The sequence below is a fragment of the Mustelus asterias genome, chromosome 1 (assembly GCF_964213995.1).
Source record: "Mustelus asterias chromosome 1, sMusAst1.hap1.1, whole genome shotgun sequence".
In the NCBI taxonomy this organism is placed as follows: domain Eukaryota; kingdom Metazoa; phylum Chordata; class Chondrichthyes; order Carcharhiniformes; family Triakidae; genus Mustelus; species Mustelus asterias.
In genome coordinates, this window is record NC_135801.1 from 159,711,326 (window position 1) to 159,735,351 (window position 24,026).

Below are 24,026 nucleotides of genomic sequence, written 5' to 3' on the forward strand. Positions count from 1 at the left end.
TAGTGTGGAGGAGCAGAGGGATCTAGGTGTATGTGTGCATAGATCCCTGAAAGTTGGGAATCAAGTAGATAAGGTTGTTAAGAAGGCATATGGTGTCTTGGCGTTTATTGGTAGGGGGATTGAATTTAGGAGTCGTAGCGTTATGTTGCAACTGTACACAACTCTGGTGCGGCCGCACTTGGAGTACTGTGTGCAGTTCTGGTCCCCACATTACAGGAAGGATGTGGAGGCTTTGGAGAGGGTGCAGAGGAGGTTTACCAGGATGTTGCCTGGTATGGAGGGGAGATCCTATGAGGAGAGGCTGAGGGATTTGGGATTGTTTTCGCTGGAAAGGCGGCGGCTAAGAGGGGATCTTATTGAAACATATAAGATGATTAGAGGTTTAGATAGGGTGGATAGTGATAGCCTTTTTCCTCTGATGGAGAAATCCAGCACGAGGGGGCATGGCTTTAAATTGAGGGGGGGTAGTTATAGAACCGATGTCAGGGGTAGGTTCTTTACCCAGAGGGTGGTGAGGGATTGGAATGCCCTGCCAGCATCAGTAGTAAATGCGCCTAGTTTGGGGGCGTTTAAGAGATCCGTAGATAGGTTCATGGACGAAAAGAAATTGGTTTAGGTTGGAGGGTCACATTTTTTTTTTTTTTAACTGGTCGGTGCAACATCGTGGGCCGAAGGGCCTGTTCTGCGCTGTAATGTTCTATGTTCTATGTTCTATGTTCTATAACATTTATCTCCCTTGCAGATCAAAAATCTCATTGGAATATTTATTTTCAGAGTGCTATGAAATATCTCCTTAAATGTCTACCGCTGTACCTCCACTGTTTTAACCCTTGAATCTAGGGCAGAATTCTCCCATGGTCCTGCTGACAGGTTCGACACCGGATGGGGAGAGGGACAGAATTTGGCGGGAATGCAAAAATTGTTTTCATGCCAGCATGAATTTCCTGTGGTATTTTCTGCTGATTGCTGCCATGGCGAACCAGCAAACAGTCTGCAACGTCTGGAACAAGCACAGATGTCAGGACTCGCCTGCAGAGTTTGGGGTGAAGGCCCTCAGCAACCTTGGGCAATGGAACACCATAGCAGATGATGTTAGTAATGATATGACTATACACAAACACTGATGATGTGGAAGCTAACAGCATCAATCTAAGGTCCTGGTTTTAACATTTGCAATAAGTGGCGGTAGGGACTATTGTTTCACACCCAATGGACAGCAACACAGCTGATGATAAAGAGGAGGCATACACAAGTTGTGAAATGGATGATATTTTATTGCATTGATGCAAAGTATAAACATGTGATTGACACCTGTGCCATTGTAAAGTTCCTAATATTTAACTTTCCTAACCCTGCCACTATGTCTTGATGCATCCCCAACAGCCACAGTGGAGGTGGAGGCAGCCTGCTGACTGCTATTTCCTGTTATCTGTGATGACTTAGGATGTACTCTGGATGGCCAAGACCTGAATGACCCCAGCCTTTGGGTCTCCTACCATGGGGCAGATGCACACTCCTTGACCCGTGGAGTTGGAGATGATGGGATTACAGGAATGGGGATTGGGATCAGCTGGACACTGCTGGAGTCACGTGATGGGATGGCCCCAAGGTGTCCAGATGCTAATCCCTCCCAATGGAAGCCCAAAGGCCCCTTGTTGACTCCTTGAGGAGAAGGGTAAGCTGCCTTCCTTTCATATGGCCACTGATTGATGCCAATTCCTACATCAATAAAATGTGGCGCCTGATGCAATAGAGGGCCTACGACCTGGACCAAAATATCTTGCAGCTGCCATCCTACAAGTGTTGACCTTGGTGCATTTGGCATGCTGACATTATAACCTCAGTCTGAAGATGGTTGGACTCCCTCATCGTTTGTTGCAATCTGTGGAAAGCAGCTGATAACTTTATTGATATTCCCCTGTCTGTCACTGAAGCTTTACCAACTGAATTAGAACCAAGTCCGGAGGTTCATCATCAGACTCAGCAGAATCTTGGCCAGTGAATGCTGGCTCCTTCTGATGTCCCTGCTTCTGCCTGCTGTGGACCAGATTGTGTGATGTGCTCACCAGATTGTGACTGCCCAGGCTTCTCTCGAACCAAATCCCACCAATGTGTGTTTCTGCTTTGGTGGAGGGTGTGAATGAGTGCTGTGATGAGTCTTCAGTGGTGCTCTTCTCTTCTTCCTCAGTGTCTTCAGGGCTGGAGTTGAGAGTTTGGCTGGATGATGCCCTCAGACGCTTTCCAGGGGTGCCTTTGAAAGAAAGATTATTTAAGCATGGCAAGCAACTAGAAGGTAGGAGAGTGGACCCACAGTATGGTTGTCTGAGGGATGAGGTGGTGCAGGGTACTCACTTGTGTTGGTGCCAACCATCTCACTATCGCCACATACACAGTCTCTGAGCTCTACAGCTAGAATGATGGCACACTCATACGGAGTGAGGACCCTAATTTCAGCCATCCCACCCTTAGCGTGGGATACCTCCCTCCTATTGTGTGTGAGCTTGCACTGAATGAAGACAAATGGAGAGATTGTGAGGAAGACACAAGCCAAGGCAGTTAAGGATCTCTGTCTTGTGCGGATGGAGCTGTGCACAGGATGAGGATGCAGTTTACACAGGATATGAGCCCAGGTGAAGATGTGAAGGCGTGTGCGTGAGTGGTGATGTGTCGTAAGCTGGCAGTGTGTGAGATCTCTATGGTGTGTCATCCTGCTAAATGCCTGATGAGCTTGTGAATGTGAGAGCAGAGGGTAATGAAATGTTTAACTTAGCTTGAGGGAAGGAGGAGATCATTCATCCTCTTCCTGCACTGGACTACAGACCCTTACTGTACCACATTTGTGCTGACCGCCGAGGATATTGCTTTCCAAGCCAAAGCACTGGCATTGGTGGACCTCCTTCAGCTGTTACTTGAGTAGAGAGCATTCTGACAGGTCTCAAAAGCACCCAGCATGTGGCCCAGAGAAGTGTCACTAAATTTGTCTTGCCTTTTGGCACCATGTCACTTCTGGGGCTATCCTGGCATGGAGAAAAGAAATGGTGAATATGTGATTGGAAGGCTGATCAGTATAAGCAGGATCTGTATAAGGGGGAGAGACACAGAGCCATCGGCAGCAGTAACCTGGGATCAAGCACAATGGAAGCAAGACCCTGAGTCTGGGACTTGGCGATATTGGAATAAAACCCATTAGCTGGGAATCTGATCAGTTTGCCTCACCACGCACAGTGCCTCTCAGTTTAAGTCATGAGCTTGGATATTTTGTGAAGTTTTGATACCTTGTGTGGATAATGTAGGGGGTCAAAAGTTAATTACTTTTGTTACTTTGTGTGTAATAAAGTAGGTCAAAGATTAGTTACTTGGTGTATAACAAAGTTTGATGCCTGGTGTAATTTTGTGGTAAGTTGGTACAGTAATAAAGGAGATTTGTCGTTCAATAATTCAAGGGTTTGAGTGTCTATGTCCATGGTGTTGGTTGACCCGAGTTCAAGGGCAACAGTATCTTCCTTGACCATTAAGTCCTGGGGTGAGACTCAAATCTGGAATTTCTGGCTCAGAGTCAGGGGCATTACCTATTGCACTACCAAACCTCCCCAGTGTTTATTGCCCATTCCTAATTGCCTTTGAGAATTCTGGCACTGCGCTTCAAAAAGAATATCAAAATCTTTGCGAAGATGGAAAGGAGATTCACCAGAATGGTACCAGGGATAAGAGAATTCTGTTGTGCAGAGGGCACAAGAAAGCTGCCCCGATTTAAAAGTGGTGTTCAAAATTATGAGCCGCTTTAATCAGATGGATAAGGAGAAAGTGTCGCACTGGCAAGAAAATTAGTAACCAGAGGACCTGGCATTATTTAGTTGACAAAAAAACATAGGGAGATGAGGAAATTTGTTTGACATGATCCGCTGTGATCTGAAATTAGTTGCCTGAAATCTGGTTGAAACAGATTTAATAATATTTAGAAGGGAATGTGATAAAAACGTAAAGAGAAGGAATTATAGGGCTGTGGGTAATTAATCGTTGGAGTCGGATTAACTAATAACTTTTTCAGAGAACGAGCACAGTCATGATAGTCAAATATTCTCATTTTATGCTGCATAATTCTTGACTATAAGAGTACAGGTGCAGAAAATCAGACATAGAGAATGAGGAGTAACCTTTTTTTTGTAATAGCGTCCTCCTGATGCAGTAATTTGATGTGACATGGCTTTACAGTCAACTTTCTCTCCCTTATTTTCATTAGCAACTATTCTTCTCTGATCTAAGCTGCAGTACGTGTCATAGTAACATAGAAACATAAGAACTAGGAGCAGGAGTAGGCCATCTGACCCCTCAAGCCTTCCTGCACCATTCAATTAAATCACGGCTGATCTTATTGTGGCCTCAACTCCACTTACTCGCCCGCTCACTTAATTCCTTTACTGTTTCAAAATTTATCCATCTTTGTCTTTAAAATATTCAACGAGATAGGCTCAACTGCTTCATTGGGCTGGAAATTCCACAGATTCACAACCCTTTGGGTGAAGAAGTTCCTCCTCAACTCAGTCCTAAATCTGCTCCCCCTTATTTTGAGGTTATGCCCCCTAGTTCTGGTTTCACCTGCCAGTGGAAACAACCTCCCTGCTTCTATCTTATCTATTCCCTTCATAGTTTTATATGATCCTCCCTCATTTTTCTAAATTCCAATGCGTATAATCCCAGCCTGCTCAGTCTCTCCTCATAAGCCAACGCTCTCAACTCCAGAATCAACCTAGTGAATCTCTTCTACACCCCCTCCAGTGCCAGTATATCCTTTCCCAAGTAAGAAGACAGTACTCCAGGTGTGGCCTTGCCAGCACCTTACACAGCTGCACCATAACTTCCCTGTTTTTAAACTCCATCCTTCTAGCAATGAAGGACAATATTCCATCTGCCTTCTTAATTACCTGCTGCACCCGCAAACCAACTTCTTGTGATTCATGCACAAGGACACACAGGTCCTTCTGCACAGCAGCATGTTGCAATTTTTTACCATTTAAATAATAGTCCATTTTGCTGTTATTCCTACCAAAATGGATGACCTCACCTTTACTCCATCTGCTAGACCCTTGCCCACTCACTTAAGCTATCTATAGCCCTTTGCAGATTTTCAGCATCCTCTGCACACTTTGCCCTACCACTCATCTTAGATGTCATCTGTGAATTTTGACACACTACACTTGGTCCCCAATTCCAAATCATCTATGTAAATTGCAAACAATTGTGATCCCAACACTGATTCCTGAGGAACACCACTTGTCACTGATCGCCAACCAGAAAAACACCCGTTTGTCCAGTTGCAAAGCTAAATTTACTGGGGCTGCATGTGACTAAACACTCCCTTTTACATTTTGCTAAGTTTAGCTTATTATCCAGTTATGCTTGTACATTAGGCAATGGAACATTGTCCCATGAATAATGTAAAAGGTGTGCAAGAAGTAATCCATGCAGGTGTCCGGCAAGGGCGGGCTGTTTAAATCTTCAGAAAAGACTATTGTTTATGTGTCTTTTTTTTGTTTACAGTTAAGCATTCATACCCTATTAAACTCACTCCTGCAACCGAGTTGTGGACCACGGTGAAGGATGGTGCGGTTAGGCTCCGAGTGGGGGAAACCTGTTGTGATGGGGTGTCACCACTAACAATTGCTCAGATGTTCCAGCAGACGGTGGAACAATATGGTAACTGTGTTGCTTTAGGTTTCGAGCAACAAATTCAATGGGAAACGATGACCTATGAACAATATTACAACAATTGCAGAAAAGCAGCAAAAAGCTTTCTTAAGGCAAGCACCCACTGTCTGTCTTAACATGATGCTCTAAGCGTAAGATACTTTGTAGAAAAAATGCAAAGGTGTTCTGTTTTAATCTTCAGTTCTTTCCCAGTAAGCTGAATTATTGATGAAAGAAGTTAACTTTTATTCTTGGGACTTATGCATTTTAGCTGCCATGTTAAAAATAAATTTGCAAATTAACAGGTTTCTTAAACATACCTGTATATCACTTTGTTATAGAAATTTACCATTATATTTGTACATAATTTTAAAGAAAGACATGTATTTAAATAGTACTATTCCTGGTCTTTGGATAGTCTAAAATGCTTTACAACCAATTATCTTGAAGTGTAGAAATTGTTGTGATGTAGGACATATGGAAGAGAGTCAGATAGTAAAGTATCTGTTTTGTGTTCACAGCTTGGTCTCAAACGCTTCCATGGAGTTGGCATCTTGGGATTCAACTCTCCAGAGTGGTTAATAGCAAATGTAGGAGCAATTTTGGCAGGGTATGCCTTTAAAAATAGCAACTTAGTGATCTTAAGAAACCTAATGGACTTGATTATACTATCAGTGATTGATTATAAACTTCAATATGTTTTTTATATTTTGACAAAAAGTTAATTGATAAAGAGACAAAATTGAATATATTCGTACAATGTTTAGAGATTTTATGCCATTATTCAGAATTATAAGATTAAACATAGAAAATAGGTGCAGGAGTAGGCCATTCGGCCCCTCAAGCCTTCACCACCATTCAATATGATCATGGTTGATCATGCACTTTCAGTATCCCACTCCCGCTTTCTCTCCATACCCCTCGATCCTTTTAGCCACAAGGACCAAGCCAGCTCCCTTGAAGCTCTTGAATATATCTAACGAACTGGCCTCAACAGCTTTCTGTGGTAGAGAATTCCACAGGTTCACAACTCCCCGAGTGAAGACTTTTTTCTTCATCTCAGTCCTGAATGGCTTACCCCTTATTCTTAGACTGTAACCCCTAGTTCTGCACTTTCCCAACATCAGGAACGTTCTTCCAGAATCTAGCCTGTCCAGTCCCAGCAGCATTTTATATGCTTCTATGCGATCCCCTCTCATTCTTTTAAATTCCAGTGAATACAAGCCTAGTCAATCCAGTCTGTCTTCATATGTCAGTCCTGCCATTCCAGAAATCAGTCTGGTAAACCTTTGCTGGACTCCTTAAATAGCAAGTCCTTCCTCGGACTAGGAGATCAAAACTGCACACAATACTCAAGATGTGGCCTCACCAAGGCCCTGTATAACTGCAGTAAGACATCCTTACTCCTATACTCCTCTTGCTATGAAGGCCAGCATGCCATTAGCTTTCCTCACCGCTTGCTGTACCTGCACACCAACCTTCAGCGACTATTCCACCATGATACCCAGGTCACGTTGCACTTCCCCTTTTCCTAAACTGCCACCATTCAGATAATAATCTTCCTTCCTGTTTTTGCCACCAAAGTGGATAGCCGCTTATTTATCCACATATTGTATTTGCTTACTCAGTCAGCCTGTCCAAGTCACCCTGCAGCCTCTTAGTATCCTCCTCACAGTACACATTGCCACCCGGTTTAGTGTCATCTGCAAATTTGGAGATATTGCATTCAATTCCTTTGCCAAATCATAAATGTATATTGTGAATAGCTGGGGTCCCAGGACAGAATCCTGCGGTACTCCACTAGTCACTCACTGCCACTCTGAAAAGGACCCGTTTATTCCCACTCTCTGCTTCCTGTCTATCTATGTCAATAGATTGCTCCCAATACCATGAGCTTTAATTTTGTTCACTAATCTCTTGTGTGGGACCTTGTCAAAAGCCCCTTAAAAGTCCAGATACACAACATCCACTGGTCCACCCTTGTCCACTCTACTGGTCACATCCTTAAAAAATTCCAGAAGATTTGTCAAGCACGATTTCCCTTTAGTGAATCCATGCTAACTTGGACCGATCCTGTCACCACTTTCCAAATGTTTAGTTATTACATCCTTAATAATTGACTCCTGCATTTTCCCCGCCACAAATGGTGCATTAATATTGTGCTAATATTCTTTATTATACATTTCAATAAAAAATTGACTTGCACCCACAGGTCAAAGATTGGCTGCTTGTTCATATTAATGCAAAGTTCAAAATATGATGCAGTTACTTATGTCCTGAACACCTGCCATTTTTTCTGTGGGGGCTTTTGCAGACTGGTCAGACTTGGGTAAATGTGCCTGTATGGCTGTTCTAATGTTGCTAATGAAATTTTGAAGTGACCACCAACTTTGCCCAAAGAAGACCAAATCATCTTGCAGATGTTTCTCCTGGATTTTGGGATAGTAAATATGATTTTAAGTAATTGTGTGGAGAAGGTAGATTCCAGAGGAATGTACAGCCATCCTTCTGTTGGCATTGAGCAAGGTATTACACTTTGATCTTCTAGTCCAGTGAGATATTCATTGCAACTATTGTTGTGAATATCCAAGTCATAGTTCATGTGTTTTAGAAAATAACTTTTAGTTTTAGGAATTAAAGTTTTAAGTGTAGAAAATGGGGCTCTGGTTGACAAAATCAGTTCTGCGGTGAATGCAGTAAAGCAACTTGGAATCTATTACACCTGAAAGATCAGGGCCACATTGACTTAATAGGTAACAGTTAGAAAGGTAAGATAATAAAATATTAGGTGGGCTTACTTACCTAAAGAATTTGAGAAAACATATCTGCAATTGTTGCAGTAAAGGCAGTCTGGAGAGATATTTTTGTTTTGGAAGTTAGAGCTAAATTTAAAGCATTTGGCAAACATTAAAGGGTTGTAAAATCCATTTCTTTCTTCAGATCCAAGGAGGAATTTTAAATGAGAGGTACCTAACTCCAAGGTCTGTTTGAGCTCATCCCAGAGCTGTGCCATCATGGAGATGGGTGGAGCTTAGGGAAGTTTTCTGGCTTCTCTTTATCTGGGGCTGTTTTTGCTAAGTGTGTTAAGTTGCAGCTTGGTTGTGTGTGTGTGCAACTCACTGAGACAAGATAGCCAAAGTAAATGACAGTTTGGTAAGTGTGCACTGTAAGCAGAGAAAACAACAAGTTCAGCAGTCAATGTGAGGGTAGGGCTTAAACTTGATTGGGACTTTGGGTGGAATTTTCTCATTCTGATGGCAATGGAAATTCTGGTGGGTGAGAGCACAAAATTGGGTAACAGGCCAAAATTTGGATTCCCGCTGGTGGAAAAGCAATCACTGTGGCCGAATGGTGGGTCGACTTTTCAGCTGAGCCATTTGCATGCATTATTCATGCATGCATGAATATTCATTAAAACAAGAATTTACTGGCGTCATATTTTTCCTCCCTCACGCCAGCAAGTCTGATTCACAACGAGATGTAAGCACCTGCACAAGTTCACTTCATTTGGAAGGGGGAAGAAGGGTTAAACTATTAACAGAGCACAGCTATGGGCCATATGCAATGTGCTCCAGGAAAGTCAGCACGTAGCATTTGGGATCTACTTGGCGAGCAGAGCACAATGCGTGCAATCACTAAATTAGTGCAAGACACGGGCTCTACTCTCACCCAGAGGAGTCAGCCTGATAGTGCCTCACGTGAAGCTGCGCACACACCTCTCCAAGCCTCTTTGTGAATGCACTGTCATGTTGGTGGGGAAGATGAAGATGTGCCTCAGCTGCAAGGGTACAACTGGGAATTGCATGTATGGCACGGGGGCAACTCAACAGTTTGACACTGGCATCCTGGTTTAACGATGGAGGGTGATCATTGCAAGGTAAACTGTATTGATATGTCTGTTCCATTTGCCCACAAGAACAAGATTGAATGGAGACTGCGGGCATGTGGCTTTCATGTGGCTTAGGAGCAGAAGAGGGTCTATTGCCATCTGGCAGGATTTAAGGAAGAGCTTCAGCCCGAGGTGCATGGTCCATGGGCCCCTAAGAAGAACTGGAGGCTGAGAAGCTCAAACCCATTTCATGGAGGTGACTTGCCTGACCCAGGGTATACCAAAGACACCTCTCATTTTTGGAGATGAACGAGAGAGTGCCTTGGGGCCCTTTACGTGACGCACTTTAATTACATCCAGTTCACACTGGATAAAACCCGCCATGCTGTTGATTTTTTAGGATTGGTGGCAATCTTTGGCTTCTCATACATGCAGGCTGCCATAGATTGTACACATGTCACTTTAAGAGTTCTGTGGCAGCAGCCGCTGATCATCTTCAACAGGAAAGGATTCCACTCCCTCAACATGCAGCTGCTGATGTGCAGTCATCAGAAGAAGGTCATGTATGTATTGGAAACTGTTTACCAAGAGAAACTACACGCATTGCCTTGAAACTGTCAAAGATAATACTCAAAACCTATACTGGAGTAGTCCCGTTAAGGAGCTGAATCGATGTAAATGTACAGCTAAACAGACAGACTACAGACTTGTCCCTGCACTTCATTAAAGGTAACTGTCCAGCCCTAGGAGAAACTGACTGGAGAGAATGAAGTTAAACTGGGTTGAGGTGAATCTCATTGGGTTGGAGCCTGCAGCAGGTCTACCGATGATTTTAATGAAACATTCAGAGCTGGGAAGCATGAGAGATCTCAGTCAAGCTAAGGATTAAGGTGAAAGCCGAGCAAGATGCTTAAAGGCGAGGTCAGTGTCAGACACCATCAGGCCTAATGCTGAGGGAGAATTAGAGAGGCTGGTCAAGATGGGGGTTCTCAAACCCATTAATATTAAGTTTTTGGGCCATGCCGATAGTATGTGCAATGACGAAAGATGGATTGGTACGTATTGTGGCAATTTTAAAATCACTATCAGTCCAGTACTGTGCAAAGCAGTACCCTCTGCCTTTAATTAATGGTTTATTTGCTGGGGTAGCTGGAGGCTAGCATTTCAGTGAAGTTGACCTTAGTCAAGTTTATCTCCAGCTAAATGTAGATCTAAATTCACAATGATATCTGACAATCATGACACGTACAGGGCTTTTCAGATATAATAGACTTCCATTTGGCATCATGTCTGTACCTGTGTTTTTCCAATGTACCATGGATAAAATTCTTAGTGGACTAGAAGGAGTCCAATGCTACCTAGATGATATCTTAGTTACTGGAAATAATGAAGAAGAGCACTTCTAATATTTGGATGCTACACTCTAGAGACTAGAAGATGACTGCTATGAGAACTGAAGGATAAGCGTGAATCCTTCAAATCTTCTATTGAATACGTCATAGATGCAAGGGGACTGCACAAATCACCTTCAAAAGTAAAAGCCATAACTGAGGCTCAAAATGTATCTCAAAATATAAATTAGCTTTGATCATTTTTGGGCTTAAACTATTATGGAAGATTTGTCCCTAATCAACTATTGTCAAGCCTTTACACACCTTATTGTGTCAAAACAGGAAATGAAAATGGGAGAATCAGCTTGACTATGCCTTCGTACAAATTAAGGAGGCATTACTAACTTTGATCTGAAGTTACCATTACAACTGGCTTGTGACGCATCGCCTTATGAGTTGGGAGCAGTGGTTTCTCACATGATGCCCAATGGTGAAGAGAAGCCAATAGAGTTTGCATCAAGGTTCTTGGGGGAAAAAAAAAAGAAATGAACTATGCACAGATAGAGAAGGAAGCTCTCAGCATCGTGTTTGGGATCAAACGTTTTTACCAATATCTATATAGAAGGAAATTTACTTTACAAAGAACAAAGAAAATTACAGCACAGGAACAGGCCCTTCGGCCCTCCAAGTCTGCACCGACCATGCTGCCCGACTTAACTAAAATCCCCTACCCTTCCGGGGACCATATCTCTCTATTCCCATCCCATTCATGTACTTGTTAAGACGCCCCTTAAAAGTCACTACTGTATCCACTTCCACTACCTCCTTTGGCAATGAGTTCCAGGCACCCACCACTCTCTGTGTAAAAAATCTGCCTCATACATCTCCATTAAACCATGCCCCTCGCACCTTAAACCTATGCCCCCTAGTAATTGACTCTTCTACCCTGGGAAAAAGCTTCTGACTATCCACTCTGTCCATGCCTCTCATAATCTTGTAGACTTCTATCAGGTCTCCCCTCAACCTCCGTCGCTCCAGTGAGAACAAACCAAGTTTCTCCAACCTCTCCTCCTAGCTAATGCCCTCCATGCCAGGCAACATCCTGGTAAATCTTTTCTGTACCCTCTCCAAAGCCTCCACATCCTTCTGGTAGCGTGGCGACCAGAATTGAACATCATATTCCAAGTGCGGCCTAACTAAGGTTCCATAAAGCTGCAGCATGGCTTGCCAATTTTTAAACTCAATACCCCGGCCGATGAAGGCAAGCATGCCGTATGCCTTCTTGACTACCTTCTCCACCTGCATTGCCACTTTCAGTGACCTGTGTACCTGTACACCCAATCAATACTATTAAGGGTTCTGCCATTTACTGTATATTTCCTATCTGTATTAGACCTTCCAAAATGCATTTACGAATGGATTATCGATCATACTAATGGATTATCAATCACTGACAACAATAGTGTTCCCTTTCTAGCAGTGAGCAGGACAGAGAGATGGGCGTTACAATTGTCAGCTCACACATTTATGATAAAATTTCGGCAGTCAAATCTTCATGGGAACGCTGATGGACTCTCCAGATTACCTTTCCCTAATGCATCATCAATGAATAGTTTGAATGGTAACATTTTTATTCTGAAGAAGTGTAATCATTGTGAAGAAGTCGATAACATTCCTGTAAATGTAGGACAAATTAAGAAATGTACCATGATTGATCCACTTCTGTCAGAAATTATGGACATGGTGCTTCATGGTAAGACTGTGGGAACAAACCCTGAGTTAAAGCCATAATTACACTTGCATACTTTAGGAGCAAGAGGTAGCAAGAGAAAGAGTAGGTCCACTCAAGGACAAGGGAGAGAAGTTGTGCGTGGAACCATAGGAAGTGGGTGAAATCCTTAATGAGTACTTTGTATCGGTTTTCACCAAGGAGAAGGACATGACTGATAAGGTCAGGGTTAGATGTGTGAACGCTCTTGAGAACGTCAAAATATCAAAGGAGGAAGTGTTGAGTATCCTAAATCGCATTAAGGTAGACAAGTCCCCAGGGTCGGATGGGATCTATCCCAGATTACTGTGGGAGGCAAAGGGAGAAATAGCTGGGGCCCTAACAAGATATCTTCACATCCTCTTTGGTCACAGGTGAAGTTTCAGAGGACTGGAGAATAGCCAATGGTGTTCCCCTGTTTAAGAAAAGAAGCAGGGACAATCCAGCAAATTATAGGCCGTTGAGCCTGATATCCATGGAGGGAAAGGTTTTGGAGAAGATACTGAGGGACAGGATATATGCACATTTGGAAGAAAACGGTCTAGTTAGTGACAGGCAGCATGGTTTTGTACGGGGAAGGTCTTGAATCCAACTTGATTGAGTTTTCTGAAGAGGTGACAAAGCAAATTGATGAGGGAGGGCTGTGGATGTAGTTTATATGCACTTTAGTAAGGCCTTTGGCACTGTACAAAAACTAAAATCACATGGGATTTGGGGTGGACTGGCTAAATGGACACAGAACTGGCTTGGTTATAGAACACAGTAAGAAGCCTCACAACACCAGGTTAAAGTCCAACGGGTTTATTTGGTAGCACAAGCTTTCGGAGCGCTGCCCCTTCATCATGGTTGGAATGCGAGTCTTTACAGGTAATCAAGTCTTAAAGGTACAGAAAATGTGAGTGGATCATTCCAACCATTATTTTGTAAATTGAGTTTATGTCTTTATATGCCCTGTTTGTGAACAGAACTCCCACTCACCTGATGAAGGGGCAGCGCTCCGAAAGCTAGTGGCTTGTGCTACCAAATAAACCTGTTGGACTTTAACGTGGTGTTGTGAGACTTCTTGCTGTGTTTACCCCTGTCCAATGCCGGCATCTCCACATCTTGGTTATAGAAGACAGAGTAGTGGTGGAACGTTGTTTTTCAGAATGGAGATCTGTAGCTAGTCGTGTTCTGCAAGGATCAGTGCTGGGACCCCTGTTGTTTGTAGTAGATGACACGAAGATGGTGGAGTTGCTGATAGTGCCGGGGATTGTCAGAGGATACAATAGGATATAGATAGATTGGAGACTTGGGCAAAGCAATGGCAGATGGAGTTTAAACTGGACAAATGCGAGGTGATGCATCTTGGAGGATCAAATTTAGGTGTGAATTATACTGTAAATGGCAGAACCCTTAGGAACAGTAACATACAGAGGGATCTGGGCGTGCAGGTCCACAGTTCCCTAAAAATGGCAACACAGGTGGCCAAAATGATTAAGAAGGCATATGGTATGCTTGCCTTCATCAGCCGGGGCATTGAGTACAGGAGTTGGGAAATCATGTTGCAGCTTTATAAAACTTTGGTTGGGCCACGTTTGGAGTATTGCGTGCGGTTCTGGTCACCACATTATCAGGACATGAAGCTTTGGAGAGAGTGCAAAGAAGGTTCACCAGGATGTTGCCTGGTCTCGAGGATGTTGGCTAAGAGGAAAGGTTGAATAAACTAGGATTGTTTTCACTGGAAAGACAGCGGCTGACGGGAGACCTGATAGAGGTCTACAAAATTATGAGAGGTGTAGACAGGGTGGGTGGTCAGAGGCTTTTCCAAAGGATGGAAGTGTCAATTACAAGAGGGCACAGGTTCAAGATGAGGGGGAAGGTTTAAGAGAGGTGTTTGTGGAATAATTTTCATGCAGAGAGTGGTGGGTGCCTGTAACACGCTGCCAGAGGATATGGTGGAAGCGGGCACATTCGCAACATTTAAAAGGCATCTGGATGGGTGCATGAATAGGGAGGAAATAGAGGGACACGAACCAAGGGCAGTAGGTTCTTAGTTAGGTCATCATGATCAGAACAGGTTTGGAGGGCTGAAGGGCCTGTTCCTGTGCAGTACTTTTCTTTGTTCTTTGAAGATTCAAATTATCTGCATAGGCTGGTTGTCTCCTCTGAGGAATGAAGATCATCATTCTATCATTATTAAGGAAATACGTCCTAAACCAACTTCATGAAGGTCATTGCGGGATAGTAAGGATGAAGGAGAAGTTATTTTTGGTGAAGCTATTCTAGGGCTTGATAGCAAAATTGAGGACAAGGCAGGGATGTGTTCATCATGTGCAAAAGTTCAAAACTTGCCACCTCTAGCGCCTTTACACTCATGGGAATGGCCAGAAGGGCTATGGCAGAGTTCCTATTGATTATGCCAGAACATTTGAAGGATGTTTGTTCCTCATTGCAGTCAATGTGCACTCAAAATGGCCTGAAGTTGTCATTGTGAAGATTACTTCCTCAGAGAGATGATAGAGAATTTTGCACGATTTGGTTACCCTAAACAACATGCTTAGTGACAATGGGCCACAGAGCATTTCACAAGAATTCAGAAATTACCAAAAGGATCATTGTCTCAACGATTAAGCCAATTCCTGATGATGTAAAGGAATATGACACATTGGACAACCCAAGGTTCTCTGCTGTTACTAATGATAAAACATCAGTTTTGCACAGCATTTGATTTGCTGAAGTAGCCTAAGACAAGAGAAGTTATGGAGAGGAAACAGCAAAGTCATATATACGACGTGAGAGCAGGGCTAAATGCGTGTTTTTCAGAAAGGTCAAGAAATATTCGCAAGGAACTGTACCACCAATGAAAAGTGGATACCTTTCCACGTACCGTCTCCTACAAACTGCACAAACGCGAGACAATGTAGGATGCAGAAGATACGCTGATCAACTTTTATCAACTTGAACTAGTTTGCCAGAGAGTCAACTGAGAATCCACAACAAACTGTGCCAAGTGAAGACCTTTCCGTACCTGGAAACTTGACAATACCTGAAACAATTTTGGTAGACGGTCTCAGCAGGTCTGAATAGAGCCAATGTTTTGAGTCAGGGTGACCCTTTGAATTGGGACCCTTCGTCAAGGCTGAAGACAAGGAAAATCAGACAAGGTTTCTACTGTTGGGGGGGAGGTGGGGGGACTGTAATTGATAGGAATGGCATAGACAAAATGACAAAAAGGAATGATGATGATAAAGTCTGAGAATGGTGCTAAGAGCCTCCATTAAGAGATCCAAATGTGTAAAAAGCAGAACAAAGGTGCAGAGTATAGAAATGCAGCAGTTGGCTCCAGTGGGTGGGGTGGGGGGGGGGGGGGGGCCAGGAAACAAGATGGAAATTTTAGAAGTGGGAAATTTGCAGACAGGTGTTAAAGTGTGTGTGTGAGATGTTTGTTGCAGGTATCCCTTCTGCTAAAATTTTGAGAGATACCTGCAAACTGTAACCATTAAAGTGCCTGATGCCCTTATTAGAGTGAGAGCTTAGGGTGCCTGGAAGGTAGATTTACCCTGGTGGAGCACATGAGATCATTCATCTTCTGAGTGAGTGAGGAAGGTCGGGGGGGGAAGATGTCATGGGGTGATGAAGCTGGGAGTGGGGAGGGAGAGTGGCGAAAGTGTTGGGGGAACTAAGATGATCAGAGGATGAAGCTGGGGAGGGGTGGGGTGACAGAGTTGGGCAGATGGAATATAATGTGGAAAATGTCAGTTTTCCACTTTGGTAGAAAGAATAAAAAAGCATCATATTAGTTAAATGGAGAGAAGTCGCAGTACAGAGGGATCTGGGTGAATAGAATATAAAATTAGGTAATGATTTAGTACAAATTGTACAGTTGGTGAGACCATATCTAGAATATAGTATACAGTATTGATCTTATTTAAGAAAGGATACAAATGTGTTGGGAGCAGTTCAGAGAAGGTTCACTTGATTGATATCTTCGATGGGAGGGTGAGGGGTGGTGATTACCTTATGAGAAACAGTTGCATAGGCTGGGTCTGTATCCTTTGGAGTTTAGAAAATTGAGAGGTCATCGTATTGAGACATATTAGATCGCAAGGGGACTTGACAGGCTGGAAGCAGAAAAACTGTTTTCTTTGTGGGCGAGACTAGAACTAGGGGACACAGTTTTGAAATAAGCAGTCTCTCATTTCAAATAGATGAAATTTTGATTTTTTTTTGTGAGGGTTTGAAACTTTTGGAACTTTCTTGCCTGGAAAGTGGTGGAGGCAGGGTCAGTGAATATTTTTCAGGCAGAGATAAATAAATTCTTGACGAACAAGGGAGTGAAAGGTTATCGGGGAGTAGGTGGAATGCGGAGTTGAGGCCACAAGTCAGATCATCCATGATCGCACTAAATGTTGGAGCACAGAAACTAGAAGCAGGAGTAGGCCGTTTGGCCTTTTGATCATGCTCCACCATTCATTATGATCATGGCTGACCATCAAATTCAATATCCTGACCCCCCACCCCTCATATCACTTGATCTCTATATCTAATTTCTTCTGGGAGGCATGGTGGCACAGTGGTTAGCACTGCTTCCTCACAGCGCCAGGGTCCCTGGTTCAATTCTGGCCTCAGGTCACTGTGCGAAGTCTGCAAATTCTACCCGTGTTTGCATGGGTTTCCTCTGGGTGTCCCAGTTTCATCCCACACTCCAAAGATGTGTGGTTTAGGTTGATTGGCCATGCTAAATTGCCCCTTAGTGTCAGGAGATTAGCAGGGTAAATATGTGGGGTTACGGGGATAGGGCCTGGGTGGTATTGTGGTCGGTGCAGACTCGATGGGCTTCTGCACTGTAGGGATTCTATGATTCTATGAACGTTTTGGCCTCAACTACTTCCTATGGTAGTGAATTCCACACATTCACCAGTCTCTGGGTGAAGAAATTTCTCCTGATCTCAATTCTAATCCCCTTATCCTCAAACTATGACCTCTAGTACTGGATTCCTCTCACCATCGGGAACATTCTTTCTGAATCTACCCTGTCTAATCCTGTTAGAATTTTATAAGGTTCTATGAGATCTCCTCTCACTCTTCGAAACTCCAGTGAATATAACCCTAACCAACTTAATCTCTCCTCATATGACAGATCTGTCACCCCAGGAATGAGCCTGGTAAACCTTTGCTTTGCTCCCTCTATAGCAAGGACATCCTTCCTCAGATAAGGACACCAAAACTGCACATAGTGCTCCAGTTGTGGCCTCACCAATACCTTATACAAGGGGCCGAATACCCTATTCCTGCTTCTAATTTGTATGTTCTTGTGTTATTTTCACAGGTACCAGTAACACACTCTTGTGCCCAAGCACATGCTTCATAGAGAGTCTAGGCAATCAGAACTGACAGTCTTTTCACCTCAAGGGGACATCATAGCCAAGTTTAATGCTGTCCTCATTCTAAGAATATGAGAACTAGGAGCAGGAGTAGGCAATTCCTGCTCTGCTATTCAATACAATCATGGCTGATCTCACCTCGGCCTCATCTCCGCCTTCCTGCCTGCTGCCCATAACCGTTCAAGTATCCACCGCACTCTGGGGTAGAGAACTCCACAGATTCAAAATACTTTGTGTGAAGTAATTCCTCCTCATTTCTGTTTTAAATCTGCCACTCCTTAGTCTAAAATTATGGCCTCTCATCCTTGAATGTCTAACAAGGGGAAACATCCACTCTGTCAATCCCCTTTAGCATCTTCTAGAATCATAGAATCCCTACAATGCAGATTAAGTCATTTGGCAGAGCATCCTACCACAGCCCTCTCTCCCGCCCGACCCCAGTAAACCCATGAATTCCCCTGGCTAATCCATCTAACCTACGCATCTTGGACACTAAGGGGCAATTTAGCATGGCCAATCCAATCCACCTAACCCGCACATCTTTGGAGTGTGGGAGGAAACCAGAGCACTTGGAGGAAACCCATGCAAACACAGGGAGAACGTGCAAACTCCCCACAGACAGTCACCCAGGGCCAGAATTGAACCTGGGTCCCTGGAGCTGTGAGACAGCAGTGCTAACCACTGTATGTACCATTGTACATGTACCAGCCCTAATATACCTCAATTAGATCTCCTCTCATTCTTCTAAACTCTAGTGTTTACAGGCCTAAACTGCTCAATCTCAAGTTCTTCATCCCTGACATCAATCTAGTGAACCCTTCTGAACCATCTTTAATGCCATTTACACCCTTCCTCAAGTAAGGAGACCAAAACTGTGTGCCGTACTCCAGATGTGGAGTGGTACTCTCCGGCCGTGCTCGCCTGAAAACCGGAGATTCTCGCCCGACTTCAATGCACCTTTACATGATCCATCCCCTGCCCGCTAGAATTCCAGTGGCAGACGGGATGGGAGAATTCCAGCCTTGGACTCACCAATATCCTATACAGTGGCAACAACACTGCTACTTTTATACTCTATTCCATTAACATTGAATGACAAAATTCCATTTGCCTTCCTTATTACCTGCTGCACCTGCATATTAACCTTCTGCGATTCATGAACAAGGACACCCAGATCCCTCTGCACCAATGCATTCTGAAGATTAACTCCACTTAGGCAATAAGTTGTCTTTTTATTCCTCTGACCAAAATGGATAACCTCACACTTATCCATGTTAACTCCATTTGCCAGATTTTGGCCAACTCACCTAACCTATCCATTTGTAAATTTCACATTTCCTCATTACAGCTTGCATTCCCCATCATAGAGAAATCACTCTATTCTAATTTAGAGCAGGAACATTGGGCGGGATTTTTTGCACAATCCGCCACCGCATGTTTTGGAGTGGCGGCCCGCCATTGGCCGGTGGTGGGAACTTTTGGTCCTGCCTTTATCAATGGCGTTTCCCATTAAATGCACCCTTGCGGCTGGGAAACCTGCGGTGGGGGTGGCGCGTCAGCAGGACTGGAAAACCCCACTGCCGTGAACGGACAGAAAGCTCCTGCTGCTGGCTAATTTTGCACTCTAATCCAAAGATGTTGGTGGCATTGCAGTCCCCTCACAACCGAGCACTGCTCACTCTGTATAGTTACTCAAATCAGTTACTCACTATCTTAACAACTGAGCTGTCAAAACAAATTTTAATCTGTAAAAGGTGAATTGTAAATTGTATTGTTACAGGCTGCAGTCCTACTGCTGTTGCTTCTTATAGAGTTGCTTGTGAAATTAAAAGTTTCTGTCAACAGTTATGCAAATTCAGCATTTTGGCTGAAAAATTATACATGTAATAATAGTAGTTTTCTCTCTAACGTAGAGGCTTGGCTGTTGGGATTTATGCAACAAATTCTGCAGAAGCATGCATGTATGTGGCACATCACAGTGAGGCTAATGTTATAGTGTTGGAGAACACAAGCCAATTAAATAAAATTCTGGAGGTACTATGTTTTAATTTTAAACTACATTCTGTTTTAACAATTGCATAATGTGTTTTTCACAAGCAAAAGAGTTGTAAGCCATTCATTATAAGCAGGAGGGTGGACCGCAGAATCCTTGAATGCAATCTCACAGCACAAACAGATGATACTATCTTTTTAATGATGTATGTATCTGCATTAAGGTTACTCTCCTGCATTTCAAGTCCATCATTTTATTGTGTTTTAGAAATTAATTCTTGAGATGTGGGTGTTGTTGGAAATGCCTTCATATGTAGCCTATCGCTAATTGCTCTTGAGAAAATGGTGGTAGGCCACGTTCTTGAACAACGCCAGTCTGTGCAGTGAAAGTAATCACATTGCTGTTGAATAAGAATAATCAGGATTTTCTCTCATTGGTATATTTCCTTTACCTATTTTTACATTGAAATATGTTTTTTCATTTTGCTATGTATTGAATTGTATCCGACAATTATATATTAATTCCACTAACTTATCTGTGACCTTATGACCTTCATGATCTTAGAGACAATTTGCTTTATTTCCTTAATTTGGCATCTTCAATGTTTTTTTATATTCTCACAATTTCTAATTCTAAATCATTTATGTGTGTATGAAGGACAGTAAATAAGTCATCCTACACAGTGTACTTATCATAGAAACCCTACAGTGCAGAAGGAGGCCATTCGGCCCATCGAGTCTGCACCGACCACAATCCCACCCAGGCCCTACCCCCACCTGCTAATCTAATCCCTCTAACCTACGCATCTCAGGACTCTAAGGGGCAATTTTTAACCTGGCCAATCAACCTAACCCGCACATCTTTGGACTGTGGGAGGAAACCGGAGCACCCAGAGGAAACCCACGCAGACACGAGGAGAATGTGCAAACTCCACACAGACAGTGACCCGAGCCGGGAATCGAACCCGGGACCCTGGAGCTGTGAAACAGCAGTGCTAACCACTGTGCTACCGTGCCGCCGTGGGACACTATTCTCCACATTCTTCTGTCTAAAAATTTCCTTCGGTTTCTATTCTTTTCTGCCTTCCAACACTTTCTATTTCCATGTGCTCATATTCTCCTTGATTCCACACAAAATTACCTTCATCTGGTTCCATGTTAATTTTGAAAATTCATATAAACCATGTGAACTGCATTTTCCTTTGAATGTTACTTCTTCAAGGAATTCTACAGTTCCCTAAAAATGGCAACACAGGTGGCCAAAATGATTAAGAAGGCATATGGTATGCTTGCCTTCATCAGCCCGGACATTGAGTACAGGAGTTGGGAAATCATGTTGCAGCTTTATAAAACTTTGGTTGGGCCGCGTTTGGAGTATTGCGTGCAATTCTGGTCACCACATTATCAGGACGTGAATTATGTTTTTTGAAGGGGGGGAAATTCAAACTTATCTCCCTGCCATCCACTGCCACAATTTTTCTTTTCTATAGATATTATGCAGTTTTGTTCCCAGCTATGGCAGATGGAGTTTAATCTAGACAATGGCAGATGGAGTTTAGTCTAGACAAATGCGAGGTGATGCATTTTGGAGGATCAAATTTAAGTGTGAATTATACTGTAAATGGCAGAACCTTTAGGAACATTAACATACAGAGGGATCTGGGCGTGCGGGTCCACAGTTCCCTGCACCACAGAATGAACTGGCCTATTTGGTTTGCTTTGCTGTTTCAGAGCCTCACAAACATCTGTCCTCTCTAGTTGCCTCTTCCCACTCTATTCCCAAACTATACTATTCCCTCTTTCCACATATTTATATCAATGCAGCTACTTTCATTCACTCTGTACAGCAATTCATCTTAAATTCTTTATTTGAGCTGCTAGTGTCTGTTTTGAACTTCTCCACCTATTGGACTTGTCCAAAGTAGAATCAGCTTCTCTACATGAATCCTAAAGTAAAGTTTGTTTATTAGTCACAGGTAGGCTTACATTAACACTGCAATGAAGTTACTGTGAAAATCCCATCAAACTCCTTGATAATTTCAAAGACTTTAACATGTGTCCTTGGGCACGTTTTTGCCTCGATGTGAAGGCGATAATGGATGTGGGTGGGTGGTAATTATGTGCAACTGACCAGAATGCCTATTTTGCTGGCACCTTCGAACAATTTTATTGAAGGCCAGATTGGGTGGAAAGGTTACCACCTGAAAATAATAGATAAAGTAATTAAAAGACAAGTTAAGGCTACAGATCAGAGACTGACTGACATTTCCCAATTGGTCTGGGACCTACCGCATTGTCAGCAGCATGACAGCTGCCTGGAGATGGCTTCTTAGAGGCAGACCAGGTACTAGCATTCTGGGCAGACTTTGAAGCCCCTTACTGCCCAATTCAACATATCTGTGGCCACCCTGTGAAGGAGTCCCCTCCACAATCAGTATCGGATGACTGTTCCCAGCATAGTGCAGGGTTGGGATCCATATTTTGCTCCAATATCAGCATACCAACCCATAGTGGAAAATTCTGTCCCTCTTTCCAGCTTATAAGAACATAAGAACATAAGAAATAGGAGCAGGAGTAGGCCATCTAGCCCCTCGAGCCTGCCCCGCCATTCAATAAGATCATGGCTGATCTGAAGTGGATCAGTTCCACTTACCCGCCTGATCCCTATAACCCCTAATTCCCTTACCGATCAGGAATCCATCTATCCCTGATTTAAACATATTCAACAAGGTAGCCTCCACCACTTCAGTGGGCAGAGAATTCCAGAGATTCACCACCCTCTGAGAGAAGAAGTTCCTCCTCAACTCTGTCCTAAACCGACCCCCCTTTATTTTGAGGCTGTGCCCTCTAGTTCTAGTTTCCTTTCTAAGTGGAAAGAATCTCTCCACCTCTACCCTATCCAGCCCCTTCATTATCTTATAGGTCTCTATAAGATCCCCCCTCAGCCTTCTAAATTCCAACGAATACAAACCCAATCTGCTCAGTCTCTCCTCATAATCAACACCCCTCATCTCTGGTATCAACCTGGTGAACCTTCTCTGCACTCCCTCCAAGGCCAATATATCCTTCCGCAAATACGGGGACCAGTACTGCACACAGTATTCCAGCTGCGGCCTCACCAATGCCCTGTACAGATGCAGCAAGACATCTCTGCTTTTATATTCTATCCCCCTTGCGATATAGGCCTACATCCCATTTGCCTTCTTGATCACCCGTTGCACCTGCAGACTGGGTTTTTGCGTCTCATGCACAAGGACCCCCAGGTCCCTCTGCACAGCAGCATGTTGTAATTTCTTTCCATTTAGATAATAATCCAATTTGCTATTATTTCTTCCAAAGTGAATAACCTCGCATTTGTTAACGTTGTACTCCATCTGCCAGGTCCTCGCCCACTCACTCAGCCTGTCCAAATCTCTCTGCAGACCTTCTACGCCCTCCATACGATTCACTTTTCCACTTATCTTTGTGTCGTCTGCAAACTTTGTTACTCTACACTCAGTCCCCTCCTCCAGATCGTCCATATAAATGGTAAATAGTTGAGGCCCCAGTACCGATACCTGCGGCACGCCACTAGTTACCATCCGCCAACCAGAAAAGCACCCATTTATTCCGACTCTCTGCTTCCTGTCAGATAGCCAATCCCCAATCCATGCTAACACCCTACCCCCAACTCCGTGTGACCCAATCTTCTTCAGCAACCTTTTGTCGGGCACCTTATCAAATGCCTTTTGGAAATCCAAAAACGCCGCATCCACCGGTTCCCCTCCGTCAACCGCACTAGTCACATCTTCATAAAAATCCAACATGTTCGTCAAGCACGACTTTCCCCTCATGAATCCATGCTGTGTCTGCTTAATCGAACCATTCTTATCCAGATGGCCTGCTATTTCTTCTTTAATAATGGATTCCAGCATTTTCCCAACTACAGACTTCAGCTAACCGGCCTGTAGTTACCCGCCTTTTGTCTATTTCCTTTTTTAAACAGCGGCGTAACATTAGCCGTTTTCCAATCCGCCAGCACTACCCCAGAATCCAATGAATTTTGATAAATAACC

At 43.5% G+C, this 24,026-nt stretch overlaps 1 protein-coding gene across 1 annotated transcript in view; it reads left to right on the forward strand.

Annotated features, from left to right (window-relative positions):
- The first annotated feature begins 5,393 nt into the window (after positions 1 to 5,393).
- Positions 5,394 to 24,026, forward strand: part of LOC144502125 (long-chain-fatty-acid--CoA ligase ACSBG2-like) — a 69,577-nt gene continuing 50,944 nt past the window's right edge. Inside the window, 4 exon segments of the mRNA XM_078226079.1 lie at positions 5,394 to 5,444; positions 5,580 to 5,798; positions 6,207 to 6,295; positions 19,893 to 20,013. Of these exon segments, the coding sequence (XP_078082205.1) occupies positions 5,394 to 5,444; positions 5,580 to 5,798; positions 6,207 to 6,295; positions 19,893 to 20,013 (480 nt within the window).